General features: G+C 40.3%; 1 protein-coding gene across 1 annotated transcript; it reads right to left on the bottom strand.

Annotated features, from left to right (window-relative positions):
- Positions 1-4,025: 4,025 nt before the first annotated feature.
- Positions 4,026-12,909, bottom strand: LOC122785543 (extracellular serine/threonine protein kinase FAM20C-like). Its single transcript, XM_044051393.1, has 7 exons — positions 12,733-12,909; positions 10,117-10,232; positions 8,714-8,894; positions 8,485-8,594; positions 7,702-7,783; positions 7,186-7,245; positions 4,026-5,828 (listed from the first exon to the last, which is right to left on the bottom strand). Exons 1-7 carry the CDS (start codon positions 12,876-12,878, stop codon positions 5,570-5,572), a joined length of 954 nt encoding a protein of 317 aa, XP_043907328.1. The 5' UTR covers positions 12,879-12,909; the 3' UTR covers positions 4,026-5,569.
- Between the last annotated feature and the right edge of the window lie 3,208 nt (positions 12,910-16,117).

The raw sequence follows: 16,117 nt of genomic DNA, 5'->3' as shown, positions 1-16,117 counted from the left end.
CGTGGGGGAAATATACGTGTGTTGCTGATTGTGCCATGAATGAAAATAAGGAGTGAGTGAGGGAGGGGGAGGGGATGGACGTGTGACTCTCCACCCATTCAGCCCTCTCCTCCTCTTCTCTCCTCTCCTCCCTCTCTCTCTCCCTCCCTCTCTCTCTCTCTCCTCCTCCTGAGTGACAGATGATGGGTTGCTGGCGTCGAGTTCAGGCGCGCGTCAATAATTAGCCTCCTCTCGTCTCCTCTCCTCTCGTGCAAGAAAAAGCGTTTGTCGCAACGCACCGTATCCACCCGAGCGTCGCCGATTATGTTTTTATTCCTGTGCAGAGTGTTTCATCGGGCTTTCAGGCGGCGCCTCCTCCTATTGCGCTCTATACATTGCGCGCTGTGCGATTATGTCAGTGCCCCGTGATCACTCTTGGCACGCACGCACACACACACACACGGTAGGACGGATCACACAACCTCGGCAGCCCCCCCCCCTTGCCCTCTCACTTTAAAAAATTCGCGCCTGCCTGCATTGCCAGTAAGTCAGTCGCACACGCGCGCACGCATTTGCCCACGCTCTATGGTTCAAGGGCGATTGATTCGGAGTTTAATTTCTCTCCCGGTGCTCCTGACGCAAAAGGATGCGCCTCAGACTGACCTTGACAACAGACAGTGGGAGTGTCGCCATGAGGCTCGCTCACGCACACGCGCGCGCGCGCGCACACACACACACACAGGTTTGTGCTGCTGTTCTTCTGAAGACACTGCATTGACTTCCATTCATTTGGACAACACAAACAAAGCGTTGTCCCCAACCTTAACCTTAACCAGTCGGTACTAACCATAACCTGAAACTTAAACCAGTTCCTCAGAAATGAGGAGCTACCTCATTAGAAACAGGTTTTGGTCTCCATGGTGACTCCTGGTCCTGACAAGGTCAATGTTTATGTCAGACAAGGTATACAAGTATTACACACACACACAACCTTCCAGGTGCCCATTCTGAATGAGCGCGTACCATTTGCTTTCTAATTATAGGCTACTCCTAATTTTAGCTGCAGCCGCGAAATAATCGTCTTTAAATAATTCATAAGTTCAGACAGAGCCTGCTCCCGCTCCCGCTGACACGCTTATTGGCACGGTGTCGCTCAGACGGCTGAAAAACAAGCAGGAGAGAGGCCCGTGTTTTTCAGAGAGCGACGCAATTGCACCATGATGAGCCATGATGAGCTCAGTCTGCAGAGATAACGGGACAGTGGAAAGACTCAGATGATAGAATAGAATAAAATAGAATTGCATTGCGCTTTGGTCTCACCATAAAACAGACATATACGCATCTTAGCCCTGCACAGTTTTAAATATTCGACCCATGAGTATTTGGTGGTTTGGGGATCAGCGTCACCAGATGCACGACAGCTTTCAGAGACTTTCTCGCGCGCTTGTGCCCAAAGGAGTTTTTCCTCCCCGGGACGCATTTGTTTTGATCAATGCGGATCTGAGTGTAGCGTGATTTTGCCTGCAGCGCTGACATCAGTCGAGATGGACAGGGGTTAATTAAAGAATTGTCTCTTTTATCATTTGGAATCTCAGTGAAATATTACAAGTTCATACTGAGGAGGCTGCTGGCTTCTATGATAGTGTAGCCTCTTTTTTTCTTCCTCAACTGGAAGATTGCATTATATTGAATGTGCAACGTCGACACGCACCTGTTTGTGGTGACGTTGTCAATAAATATTCATAGCTTTGTAGTTTAGTCAATGACAATCTAAGTGTTTTCGATTTACTTCAAGGAACGTGCACATCCTTAAACACAAGCATAATACACGTTCACTGATGGGGGGAGGTGTAGGGGTCATGACGGTGAGGGCACACACACGCACACACACACCTTCGAATCCGTGGGAGGCTCCGCGGGAAGGGGTCGCTCACTGTTGCCATAGAGATGGGAGGACAGTGGTGTTGGATACTGTTACTAGGCAGGCGAGGCTGCCACTGAATGAGGTGAGAGAAGGCGGGGCTAGTCTGCTGTGGCGGGTGACCATAATCTATTCTACTTTTGCTTGGTTTGATATTCTCTGGTCAGGCGGAATTATTAAAATAAAAAAGAAATAATGTTTTTTTGGGTGAGAAATGACACATAATTGACATTTATGTGTCCCCAAATCATGTTCATATTTATCAAATAAATAAAAATGATGTGAGTGTAGAACTTTTTTCACAAACTCCTTCAAGTCTCAAATCAGTGTCTTCCAGTGCAAGAGTCGTGTTATCCACATGTGAGTTAAAAAAACCAACACAAATCCGCTCATCAAAACGAATTCAATTCGCTGCCTTTAACCTCAGAGCGACAAGATGCGTCATATCTGTGACAGAGGTGCAAAGCCGCTCAAACGTGACCGTCGGTGCGCGAGTGCCACCTGGTGCATTTTGACAGTAACAGCGTTTTATTTCTGAGATCCACACTCATACATGTAGTACACCAGCGCCCTCTTTCGGGGAAAGCACAGTGTTTCTTCCTGTACTGTGCATACAATTTTTTTTTCTGTAAAAGTTACTTGCTGTTTAGCAGAGTCGCACCAGAGTCACTGATATGACTTCTATAAGTCCGTAACTAATGTTACTTTGCCTCTACTGCGTCTCTGTGTGCTTATAAACATACATATGTTGAGTGATAAGTCGAGTTTATCCTTAAACAAACCTCACATGTGATGAACTGGATCCTCCTCCACTCTGGCTCCTGAACTTCACGTATTCGACGAAACTCGCGCCGTCATTCAGCGTCGTTGTGACACTTCAGGACCAAGGACAGCGACGCGACATTCCTCTTTATACGGCGTCCTCGAAACCCCTTTAGCACCACGGACAGCGCCCGAGATGGTCTCATACACCGTTGAACGCCATCAACACGTTGGACAGCGCCGCGGAGCTGTCTAGCGGCCAACTGTGGTGTGACAAGACACGTGCAAGCTAAACTTTTCTGTGCGCTAAATAAAGCCACGTTTGATTCATTCAGATTTCAGCAATGGAGAAATAGTTGCAGCCACGTATATTTTAGTGTAACACATGAGGGTTGCAAGGGTTGCTGGTGCCAATCCCAGCTGACATAGGTCACAATCCTGGACAGGTCGTTAGTCCATCGCAGGGCCACACATAGAGACACTGTGATTTCGAGTGTTCAATGAATCCAATTCAACTTTATTTATAGAGCACTTCAAAGACAACACAGTTGGCCAAAGAAAGAACAGATAAAAAATGGTAAAAATATAAATAAATAAATAATATAAAAACAATAAAAATAGTAAAAGCCAGAGAGTGGGTTTCACACTTTCAAGCAGACACTTATATAGTTTCTGGTATACAAAAGTCACCATAGTTCTCTCATGTGTTTGGAAAGGTGTGAAGGGTAGTGTGTGTAGTTTTTGTTTAAGTTTATTACATTTGTGTATACTGGGGACGCATTCATCTCAGGGGGAGAAACAATGCTTTGTGCCTCACTTCTTGCGTTCTCTTTGAAATGTTTTGAACCCACATTAAAAGGAGACCAGTGGGGATAAGATGATATGACAAGCAGACTGGCAACAGAGCGCCTTGACATAGGTGAATTCACACACATCAGTTACTGAAGAAAACATCAAGAAATAGAGGATGATGTATAAGAAATGTTTAAATGCTGCAATAACAAATTCATGTGGGAGTGAGTACCTTACGTTGTCACGCATTGAAGCTAAAGCCTTTTGAGATTCACTGGATTAGGTATTAAATATACAGTAAATCTACGGTTTGACTGTTAAGTTCAAAGTGGGCTTTGCTTTCTTGTTTGTGTGTGTGTCTGTGATGCTGTCAGGTTCTTCAGGCAAACACGAAGGTTACGGTGGAGTTGCGAGTTCTCACATTTGTTTTTCTGAGCCTGCCCACTGACAGCTGAGCTTGGCAGACGTTCAGTGTTTTAAATCTTTTATTTAGTTCAATGTATTGTGAGTCCTCTCCCCTCAGACTGAAATGTTTACACCCACCTGTGCATGAAATGAAGAAGAGAGAGCGTTTTTGTCCTCACTTTTTGGTTTTTATTGCACACTTTACTCTTTTAGTAAACAGATCTTCACAGTAACAATGCAATAGCAGAAAACAGAAGCAGATCACTGTGCGGTGCAGGTTGTTCAGTCTTCAGAGATTGTATAGGTACGTACACTGTGAACATGAAAACAGTACCCAAGGTTATTTTTAAGGTGGGATGAGGCATTTCAACCTCTTCGTCGTCAACAGGCAGACTTGAGTTCAGTTCACAGGCTTTACACTGTTTTGTAGCTCAAAGAATCCTGTTCATCCGACCAACCCAAAAACCTTCAAGTACTACGTTTCTGTCATTGCACATGTACTGGGTTAGCCAATACACAGGATCCTCGGAAGAAAGTGAAAATTGCACTGGCACCACTTCAACAACTTAAGACGTGATGTTTTTTTTTTTTATTCCTTACATCTGAAAATAATAATAATAAAAAATACCCAATTTAAATAATACCCAAATATTTAATATATCCTCTATATTCTCCTACAAAGCAACATGAAGCAAAACCGTAGCCAAGAATGTATTAAGTCACTTTCACTCATTGTAGCGATAAATAGTCATTTGAATATGAAATCTCATAAAATTAAACAACACACAAACTGGTAACATTTTGCATTGCATATCATATTAGACAATACACATGTTTCAGGTCTGTAGGGAAGAATGGTGGTGCATTTAAATAAACCGACATACCATTTAACACAAACTAACCATCAGTGTGAGCTTCATTCTTGACTGCGAGAGTCTTTTTTTTTTGGTTCATAAAATAATATTTTGTACTGTTCTACTGGGATGTAGTTGGGTTAAGAAAACAAAAAGCAATGCAAAAATTTTAAAATACAGTGAGAAATACGCTTGAACTCGGATTTATTCTGTGTAAGCGGTAACATTTAAACTCGTGTTTGTGTCAAGAAAGATAAACATGAAACCCGTCTTTGTCTCTACCAGGCGTGACTTCACTTCACCGGCTGATAAATTTGACTGCAGGAGGGGAACGCCATGTTTTACAAAACAAACAAAAATATCTCCAAACCTCTCCATATTCCCGTGTATACATCGTGATAAAACATAAAGCTTATTGTCTGGTCATAAGATGCCCAGTCAGTGTTTGCTCTCATTTGGTTATGCAATAACATAATAAAACACACGTAACAAGCTGATACCCCCATATTAAAATATATAAAACAAAGAGGACAGAGTCAGAACACAGCAGTGGTTCCTTTATGTCTTACACAACATCTGGTAAAACAAAAATACATCTGCAGCTGACAAATACAAAGTCTCCTTTCCATGTGAGTGCAGCCGTTTACTGTATCTGTGGACGGTTTCTTCTATAAACACCACAATTATACAGCAGTTTCCAATAGAGGCAATTTTGGCAAGTCTCGGAATTCACTGAATTCAGCTTGGTAGCAGAAGTGGGATGTTTGGTCCGATCCCATTGGCCAGACAGCCACAGACGTGGCCCATCGTCCATGAGTCACTGGTGGTCCCCATCACCCGTAAAGCAATGCCCTCACTACCTATGACCTCGGCTCCTGTGGGTGGACGTGTCCCCAAATATATCCTCCTCCACAACATTAACGGAGCCTTCTTTCTCCACACAGCCTGCGAGCACCTGCAGCACCAGCCGGAGCCTGCGGTCCATGGCCTGCAGGTGTGGCTGGATGAGAACGGGAGACAGGCGGTCACGCAGGAGGGACTCTTCCATCAGGGAGCTCAGCTGGTACTCCTCTTTGGCCAGCAGCTGGAGGCGCAGGTATGTGGACTTCCTCACCCTGAAAGGTTAATAGAACAGGTTATTTTCCATTTTCCATTGTGATTGGGAGTCCAACTGTTCACATCCATAGATGTAAATACCAGGTAGCATTTTACTCATAGAAGACAGAATGATGGAAACAGAATCTGCTTGTGCAGTGATAATTTAACATCAGGAGCAGAATCCAACGATATCTAACTTTAATATCTTGGGTTTTTTTTTTACTCACAATTACTGAGATGAGTAAGCATTCTTTAGAGTAGGATGAGGGGAAGATTATCACAAAGTTGAAGATATCAGGTTACTGAAGGTCTGGAATAATGTCCGCTCCTGCTGTTTCCATACTTGAAAACTTGAAAACCACCTGGCGCCATTGTAAGGGTCGGATATATTCGGTCTGTTAAGTTCCGCGATACATTGCTCGGACTGGATTTATAGTGCACAGTCAACTGTGACAGCTCGAAACTGGCACTGGCACAGTCGCCTGCGCGTTCCGTTCTTTAGTTTCAAAACAAGAAGATTGAGGAGAAGGATTAAAAGAAGACACCTTAATTGTCAGTTTCACATGACCTCAGTGTTCTTCTTTTTAAAGGTAGTTTGCAAAGTGCAAACTATTCGAATAGTCATTGTGGAGGGGAATTCCAAAGTTTACCTCCAATTACCGACACACAAATTTGCTTTAAAGTGGTCCTTGTACGGTATAATGGCGTTTAAAATTCAAATTTCTTGTATGGTCTTCACCCTTTGAAGTAAAAACCAAACAACCTGTCCAGATTATCTGGCCAAACTCTGCTTTTGGCCTTACATAAATAATAAGTTCTGCAACTAAGCTAAATCTTCAAATTTCAATAATCCCGATTCAATAAACCTACTGTTGGTGTACTCTTGATAATCCACTCTTGGAATAATTAGATTGCTCTTTTCAAAGATGGAAAAACAAGTGAACAGTGTAAAATTCTCATTGGTTTATGATTTACATTTCACCTTTGTTTACATATGTGTATATATCTCAACTAATCTCAACTAAGTTTCTCAAGACTCAAGTCAAGACCAAGTTATACACTGCAGCTTAAATTCCACTAAGAGTATCATAGTATTTTAGTAATGACTAAGTTCAGACATTTCTTTGTCTAAGAACATGGAGTGTGTCTGAAATGTAAAATTTAAAAAACCTCTGTTTAGAATATTTTATGATAATCTCTTCTGAGATATTTCTTGTGCGCCAAAGGCATGACGATAATGATGATGACGATGATGATGACACAGGAGACACCAGGGGGTCATTTCCAGGGGTTTAAATACAAACTACCTTACACAGCAGTGACTAGGACAAAGAAACATTGTCTTTACAGCAGAAGAGATAGATTTCGTCTGACCTGCAGCACTGGCTGAGCGGCACCAGGATGGACAGCTCATCATGGGAGTGTTTTCCAAACCTATGAGGAAGGAAACATTTAAAAAAAATAAATATATATATATTTTATAAAAATGCAGAATAGATCTGCATCTTATTTTTAGTCATCTTAGTTTTCTTATCCAAGTTTGGAACCGGGGACTAGAATCAGACCTCCATAGGTCACTGTCAATCCATATCACAAAGCAACGAAGTCCAATAGATGATCGTATTTATCCTCAGCAGTATTCTATGACGGACTTTGCTTTTGAAATGACTCCTCAAACAGTTGCTTCATAAGTTCTATGGGATGTATTCCCTTTGCGCGTTCATAGTTTGAGGAAAAATTGAAAGGGAGGAGATTGATTTCCATTCATTAATTTCATCTCTAATTAATGTCTGAGTCGTAGCGAGATGTCAGTTCCTGTGTTCGTCACAGTGGCTCAAACGTTTAATACCTCCTGAGACAAACCCTTCACGAGCTGATGAATGTCTTTACCCTCTTCCGTTGTCAAGGTGAATGATGAAAGTGTCGTTTCCAAACTTCTCAAAAGTTTCATAATGATGACGATCCATATTGCCTGCGCAGGGAGAGAGGGTAGTTATAAACAGGAGTGACAAGTTTGCAATATCACGATGACAAAGGTGTCTCAAAACCTTTGCGTAGCTATGATGGTAATTGCCAGTTGTGTTTGGATCTTTTTTTTCTTGTGTTACTTGCACCAGTAACAAGGTAAAACATGAGATACATGAGTAAAGCAATGCTATTACCATAATTATTAACTTTTTACAAAGAGACAAAACCTTAAATCACACAGACCCTCAAGCAATCAGAGTACATGTAATTCCCAATGGATAGGTGGACTTAACATCACAAAAATCACAATAAATGTCACGTAATAAATGTAAATGTGTACCATCAAAACGTTTCATTATTATCATATATGTATGATGTTTTGTATCGTTATATTCTTAATTTGCCTTTGCAGGAGGACGATCTAGGTTCATGTCTGCATGGAGTTCACATGTTCTCCCCGTGTGTGCGTGGGTTTTCTTTGATTACATCCCACCGTCCAAAAACATGCAATATGTGGATTAGGTAAATTGGACACTCTATGTCTCTATGTGTCACTGGCGATCTGTCCAGGGTCGCCCTATGTCCGCTGAGATTGGCACAGAGCCCGATCCTCATGTGGAGGATACAGCGGTAGAAGATGGATAGACGGACATATTTATACAATTGTACTATTTTTTTTACTCTATCAGTTATATGTCTGATTACCCATTAAGAAGTCAAAGATGGTCATGTCCATGATGTCCAGCAGGCGAGTGCCACGGTCATACGGGGGCGTCTGCTTCACTTCATCACAGTAATCTGGGTCCACCTCCCACCTGGGAATACGAAGAAAAAGAAAATCCAAAAATATCAGTCCATGTCATGAAGACTTGAGGTTTAGTCAGTGCTGACAGAGTCTTGAATGTGGCTCACAAGTGCCTCTTTGTTTTCTTACTCTGCTTTCTTGCGTTTGTGGTAGGAGCGTCTCCAGGGGTTTCTCCAGGTCTTGCGTTTGGCCAGGTTCAGGTCTGGCAGGAAGGCTGCGAGCGAACCTTCGATCTGGTCTGGTTTCCCGCACAGAGCATGCTCAGTGGAGCAGTAGTAAGAACATTCGCCGTAGAAGCAGATGTTGTTGGCTGAGGGAAGAAAAGAAAACCCTTGTTTAGCGATGAAGTCAAGCAGGAAGGACAACAAGGGGATTAACAGTGCTACATACTGCCAGCGAGGAAGTAAATACTAAGAAACAGAGGAAATAATATGTTAGATGGTGAAAAAACCAGCATGAGGGTTTTCTAATCGCAGTATCAAGTTGTGCAACTGGCAGGAAAGAAAGTGCTGATTCAGCAAAGTCGAAGAGAACTTAGCATTCTTTTATCCACATTATCTTCCTACTGAGATGATGTGAATGCAGGTCAGTGTGGCTTCACAAAGCATTTGAATTTTACCAGGGTTAAAAGTACAAATACCTTGTTACTGTACTTAAGTACAAAATATGTGTAAGTATGTATCTATGTTATTTATATTTCGAGAAACTTTTACTTTTCCTCCACTACATTTCCTCCAACTATCTTTGTTACTCGTTACTACCAAATAAAATCAGAAGAAGGGTTGGTGATGGTCTGTATTTAAATCTTTTCTAGTCTTGATGAGCTGCTTTAAACTACAGTTTTGCCATTCACACGCTTCAACATGGGGTTAAGTGTCTTTCTCAAGGACACATATAGACTAGCAGAGCTGGGAATTGAACTCACACCCTTCCAGTTGAAAGACAACTCACCCTACCACCGAGCTTCCATTGCTCATTCCTTGCTCCTCACTTTTTTTCATACTTTTATTTTTACTTAAGTACAGTAATTGTCATATACTTCAAGTTTACTTTAGTAATATAATAAAAAACTTCTGCCAAAGTCATTTTCTGGTAAGATACTTTTTTATAAGTGCTTTATACTGACGACTGAATTTTAGATTTTAGACTTTAAATTGTTTTATCAAAGAAATGAAAACCCTCCACATTTGACAATTTTCTCAACAAATGACCTAATTTATTTGTGTAGTACAAACCTTTTTAACTATTATAAGAAAAAGCCTGTGAAAGGCTGGTGATCTGTGCAGGTACTTTATACTCTGTCTTTGTCCTAATGTCTCCATGCAGTTCCCTCTGTGACCCTCAAAGGTTAAGCAGTACAGAAAATGCATGGATAAAACCCCCCCCCCCGGGAAATTCTTTGTTGCGGTGCCTCTGTGATAAACCTGACTTACAGTGCCACCCTGTGGTGAGTTTTGGCTTTATTTATGATCACACATGGCATGCGATGAAACATGTGACGCTGACACAGTGCTGAGCTCCAAACTCACTACCTGGTGAAATGAAGAAGGTCCTCCACAGCTTCTTATCACGCGTCACATCTCTGATCTCTCTTGTCATGTTGACGAGTCGACCTGCCACCGGGGGCACTCTTTTGAAATCAAGGATCCTGGAGAAAGAGAGGAGAAAATATTATATAGTATTTAAAACATCAGAAATAATGTTTTTGTTTTTTTAATTAACTAACTTGACATTATTCCAAATTATAAACGGTCTTACACAGTGTTTACTTTGTTGTGAACAGATGCAATGCATCTTCATTTTCCAGCTCATTGTCATCTCCATTAATGTTCATTATCTGAGCCCATTAGTGTCTTACACTAGAGATGGCCATTGAATCTTTTTTTTTTTTTTGAAACCTCTTTATCTGCAGTACATGAAGTGATTTCCCATCAAAAGCATCAACATTTGACCTGAATGGTATTCATAATTCACCATCTTGTGTGATTGGCATCAAAAAGCAGCATTATTCAACATTCGCCACCCGCTTATAAACAAAGACAAGGACGTGTGAGTGTCTGTGGCACCAATTTGTGAAATTCAGACATATACTTTGAGAGTCACGGAAATTACTGAACGACAAGGAAGCTGGCGAATCAGCGTCTTTGTCAGCAGAGAGGAGAGAGTTGGAAAAACACCTGCACATAGTTTCTATTTTTTTGTCCTGTTTTGGACATTGAGAGACAAAGACTCAACCAAATGTTGCTTTAAATATGTTTTTTACTGCTCAAATTTCAAATTCAACACGCAAAATCTGGTGTTCATGTACAGCTACAGTGTTTTTCCTTCATTTCAGATTGTTAATACACTATTTTAACATGCAGTAAACTGCAAACAACTGCCAGATGTTGAAAGTTATTCTGGAAAACTGGGCAAAAGGACAATCTCTGGTGTTAAAGGGTTAAAAGGCAGTATGCACATATCTTTCACAGTATAGTGTCTGGCAGCAGGGAGCATAGTACAGTCTGGTACAGAGTTCACATATTGTATTGCACGTTTCAGACTTGACGATGTTCAGTGATGAGGAGTGTGTGTGTGTGTGTGTGTGTGTGTGTGTGTGTGTGTGTGGGGGCTGGCGAGGCGAACCTTTTGTGAGATTAACAGTGTGATGGCTTGTAAAGCTACTATTACTGCTCTCAACTGTGTGTTCTCTGTCTCTGTCTCTCTCCATCTCGCGCTCTCATTCTTTCCCCGTGCTCCCATGTTAGAACATGATATCTATTCAGCCTCTGTTTAGACGCTCTCCCGCTTTTTGTTTTCTGTTCAAATGACCCTGGCCCGTTTGAGACTAAAGCTAAGCCTCCTGGGAGCAGGCAGGAACACAGACTTACTGGCTGGGTTGCACAGAGTTGGGGGAAACTTAAGCCTACAGAGGACGGCATTCAGGAGCTGAAAACTGCACTGTCATGTCGGGCCCTGGTGACAAAGGAGCACCTGTGTGTGTGTGTGTGTGTGTATTCGCCCGTGAGAGAACATTCAAATGTCTGTTTGACTGGTTTTGCCTATTGCACATCACTGAGTCATGAGGAGTTCAAACAGCTATTGGGAGGATAGTATACAAGTCAACGACTGAATAAATGTTTCCTGTTCATGTTAAATGCACGACATTTTAGTGGATTTAATTACTGCTTAGAATTAGAACACTGAATTAAAGACATTTTTAGCAGACTAAACATCCACCTGCTACTCATCTTTTCTGATTCAAACTGCTAATTATACTGTGACTGCTGCTACTACTAATAATCAGTACTGTATAAAGTATCTTAAAGTGATACTTGAGTAAAATCAAAAGCATCTTCACCAGAAAATGACTTTGGTAGAAGTTTTTTATAATATTACTTAGGTAACATTTACAACACCACATCTAAATTAATAATAATTGTAGCACTTTTAATAACAAAGTTTACAAAGTGCTTTGACAGACAATGAAGCCTTCATTAAAAGCCTGTTTATTTGAAGGCATCTGTATCTGTATCTTCGTTGCATTTCATTATTTTTTGTTTCATTTTGGACACAGCATTCAGTTTTTTTTACAGCCCTAGCTCGGTGAACACTGATAGACAAATCTAAAAAACAGATAAAAAAACCCAAACCCCACTAGTGTTGTGTTTTACATGTTAGTACTGATACTGGATATCTGGATAGTCATATATCTAGAGATTCAGTGTCAGTCCTAACATGTCTCGGCAATGTTATTATTCATTTTCAATTCAAAGTGGAAATGAAAATCATCAATTACTGATTTACTACTGATATGCAATACCTGTAAAATCACAATGTATGTTTTTACATCTGTTTAGTTATTTTGATTCTATTTTAGTTTATTTATTTTTTAATACTACTGTACAGCACTTTGGTCAACTGCTGCTGTTTTTTTTAAAATGTGCTTTATAAATAAAATTGGACTGGACACAATCGAATCGTGGCAAAAACATATCAAGCAGCCCTAGTAAAAATGTTGCCGTCTGTGTGAATGAACATGTCACTCGTGATCCTTCATTTTGCCTGGAAAGGAATGTGGTGAATGAAAATGCACTCAGATGTAAAACATGAGTCACCCAGGAATCCCAGCTGCGTTTTGTTTTGTTAGGCGTGTTTAGAAAACTCACCTGTCCAAGTGAAAAGCAGCAATCTCAGCATTGTGCCGCTCAAAGTCAGAGAAGTAGAAGAAGTCAGGCGGGGTTTCCTGCTCTCGAGTTTGCCTGAAAGACAGAGGTGACAACAAACAGTGAATATACATGTAGCAGTAGGACATTTTACTCACCAAAGCCACCCGTTTATTTTTAATGTTATTGATTGTATTGTACATTTTACACTATATACAGTAAATATAAAAAGGAGTCATCCTGGAATAAAAACAGTTAAAAAAATATGTGCTTTAATTTCATGGTTGTTGTTTGTGTTGTTTTCCATTTGAGGCATTACTACTTCTGTCTTTGCAAATCTCCTCAGCTGTCATCAAATGTTGTTTCCTGAAGCGTGAAACTCATCTCAATGCTCCGTTCTAGAACACAAGCTGACGCACGAGTCCAAAGCCTGAGTGGACAAGGCTGCTGAGGGGAAGCTGGAGGAGATTTTTGCTCACATCCTACACGCACACACACACACACGCACGCACACACTGGTTTCCATGACTTCAGAGGACATTGCATTGACTTTCATTCATTTCCTGGAGACTTACTCTAACTTTAACCATAAAACCAACTGGCCTAATCCTAACCCTGACCCTAACCTCAGCCTAACTTTAAAACATGTCTTTAACTTATGATTTACTTGATTTTTGTGTGACTGTGTAACAGATATAGGTCCCCACAACATAAGGAATACCAAGTCCACACACAGAGGACTAAAGGCCAGACAGAGACAAAGGAGCCTGTCAGTAAGGGGCTAAAATCTACTGTATATTACAAATAGATGACAGATCTCTTGTGTGCCTTCTCGGTGTCTCTTCTTTCATTCTATATGCTGGATCAGTAGCTGCCATTACAGCACTCAATCACTGGCTACTGTTTCCTTTCTTTCTTAGCTAGAAGCTGAATAATGCCTGATAGACTAACCATCAAAACTGAGGCAGGAGAAAACAAACCATATAGTGTTTCATCTTTATTCAGCAAGCACACTTCTTTTTTTTTATTTGCTGTCATTAGTTTCAATTCAAAAGACGACATGAAAGTTGTAATTGTGCTGTATTTTCTCGCACTGGGTTTGTTCTGTGCTGACCTCTCTCGGTCACCATCATGTGTCATTAACCTCAATCTGGCTGTGTGATTGTACGTTTGTGTGTGTGCGTGTGCGAGAGAGAGAGCGATGGAAAGAAAAGAAGAGTGTGCGTGTAGAGTCTGGGCCGCAGCTGTTGTGATGTGTGTCTCCCCTCCTCCCTCTGCCATCTTTCTCTAATATAACCCTTCACTGTGCAGGTCTAAGCTCATAAAAAAAAAGCATTAAATCTGCCAAGTCAGCGAAACTGAGTCCACATAGGCATACTGTTCAGCTTCATCACTCCATGTAATCATACACATAAACGCTCACACACACACACTCTCCTTCAGATAAAGGGACTTTATTATTATCAGAGACACTCACACATAAATAAGATATGTGCACAGAACTAAGGCTAATTAGTGTTTATTCATAGTGTGTGTGTGTGTGTGTGTGTGTGTGTTTGCATTCATTTATTTATTGTGTGTGTGTGAGTTACAGCTTTTCACATCACAGACTACCTACATTCAAAATTCTAGCATTTTATGTCTTGGTGGCCATGGCAACCCAAGCGTGGAATTCCTGTCAGTCAGGTTTACATAACGTATTTTCCACAGTGGAAAACTAATAAAAACAAACAGACAAACGAACAAACACAGTGTATGGCACCACTTGCAGCTGAGCACCTACAGTATGTCAAAGGGTGTGACAGCTAAGGCCTGTGAATCATCATGTGCATTTCAACCTGTTACTAATGGAGGCTGACAGCTGGAATATTATGTATGCATCACTTTACATATGAATCCAGGGAAGACAGACTAGCTCAGAGTCATTTAGTCTTTCTCAGCTCATAGAGCTCTCATCACTGAAATACTAGATCTGTATTAACCCTGGTTTCTTTTTTGAATTGTTTGAAAAAATGTTTCTATATGTATATATGTATATATATACATATATACATATGTATATAAATCTACTGTATATATATAAATATATGTATACATCCTGTAAATGCAGCTTTCAGAAAACCATGTTCAAATGTACTTGTCTTATAAACATGGCTAACAACCCCCTGTGAATGCAGCGCATTTGCAACCTGATTCTGTGATTTTCTACAGCACTCAAACGCAACAGCTGGAGTGTGACATCACTGTTTAACTGGCTAATATTTGTTTCCTGTCATCTTGCAGAGGCAGAATGTTGCATATTGCACCTTTAATACATCGCTGTAGCAAGGATTCATCCCACTTAGTACCTGATAGGCTGTTATTATGTTATGTTACTATGAGAGTAACGGAAACTGTAGCAACCCTGATCATGTATCATGATAAGACACCTGTATAATTGTGTACTTGAATAACACAAGGTGTCTCACAGGTGTTTTGATTGCCTCAGCTCATAAGGTCACCTTTTATTCCACCCCCTCTTCATATACACACTATCTTTTATCCAGTCTTGTATAAGGTATGTAAAATATATACTTGAGGAACAGCACAAGTATAAGTATCCAAGTATAAATTGGATTTTGCAAGTTTAAAATAAGTGTTACCTTTTGTCAATGTTTTTCCTTAACCATTAAATGAATAACCTTTATGTCATATTGGATGGATGCTAGAGATAGTGAACAATATAATATAACTTTGTATCTGATATGTGTTTAATTTTAGAGCTAAAACGATTAATCGATTATTAATTGATTACTAAATTAATTGACAACTATTTTGATAATTGTTCAATTGGTTCGAAGCTTTTTTCATGATTAAAACAAGATTTCCGATTGTTTAAGCTTCTTAAATGTGAGTATTTTCTTCATTTCTTTGCTCTGGATAACAAAGAAATTTTGTTTTGTGGACCAAACAAGACATTTGAGAACATCATCATTCCAGGTTTATTTTTTGGACCAAACTTTTAATCGATTAATCGAGAAAATAATTGACATATTAATCGGTTATGAGTATAAACGTTAGTTGCAGCTCTATTTAATTGTATTGAATAATAATGTATAATAATTAATGTATAAGAGCTTTCAAAGAATCCCAGACTTTGGAATTTTGAGTATTTTGTATACGAGTGAGAAATTACAATACATGAAAATGCAGCGTTAACGTAGCACCGATAGTCAGCTATGACAAGCCACAACCAATCCCATTAACAATGTAAAGAGATGTAGCAAGTATGCCCTCACGTGTCCTAAGTTACTAGTCTCCTCGACAACATCAACATGGTCAAAGCGGACTATGAATATAACAAGGAGAAAACATTTGCATGCAGGTCTCTCTTCATAGAAATGAACAC

This window comes from Solea senegalensis, linkage group LG19 (genome assembly GCF_019176455.1).
Source record: "Solea senegalensis isolate Sse05_10M linkage group LG19, IFAPA_SoseM_1, whole genome shotgun sequence".
NCBI lineage: Eukaryota > Metazoa > Chordata > Actinopteri > Pleuronectiformes > Soleidae > Solea > Solea senegalensis.
The sequence above is the reverse complement of the archived record's forward strand: the minus strand, read 5'-3'. Positions and strand labels throughout refer to the sequence as shown.

Bases quoted from the DNA above. Each gene is read 5' to 3' on its own strand.
- LOC122785543 (XM_044051393.1), bottom strand. From the start codon at position 12,878: ATGTCCTACTGCTACATGTATATTCACTGTTTGTTGTCACCTCTGTCT. The intron at 7,784-8,484 runs GTAATCAGACAT...CTCCCTGCGCAG, and splicing joins CATCTTTGACTTCTTAATGG to GCAATATGGATCGTCATCAT. The intron at 5,829-7,185 runs GTCAGACGAAAT...TTAACCTTTCAG, and splicing joins CCGCTCAGCCAGTGCTGCAG to GGTGAGGAAGTCCACATACC.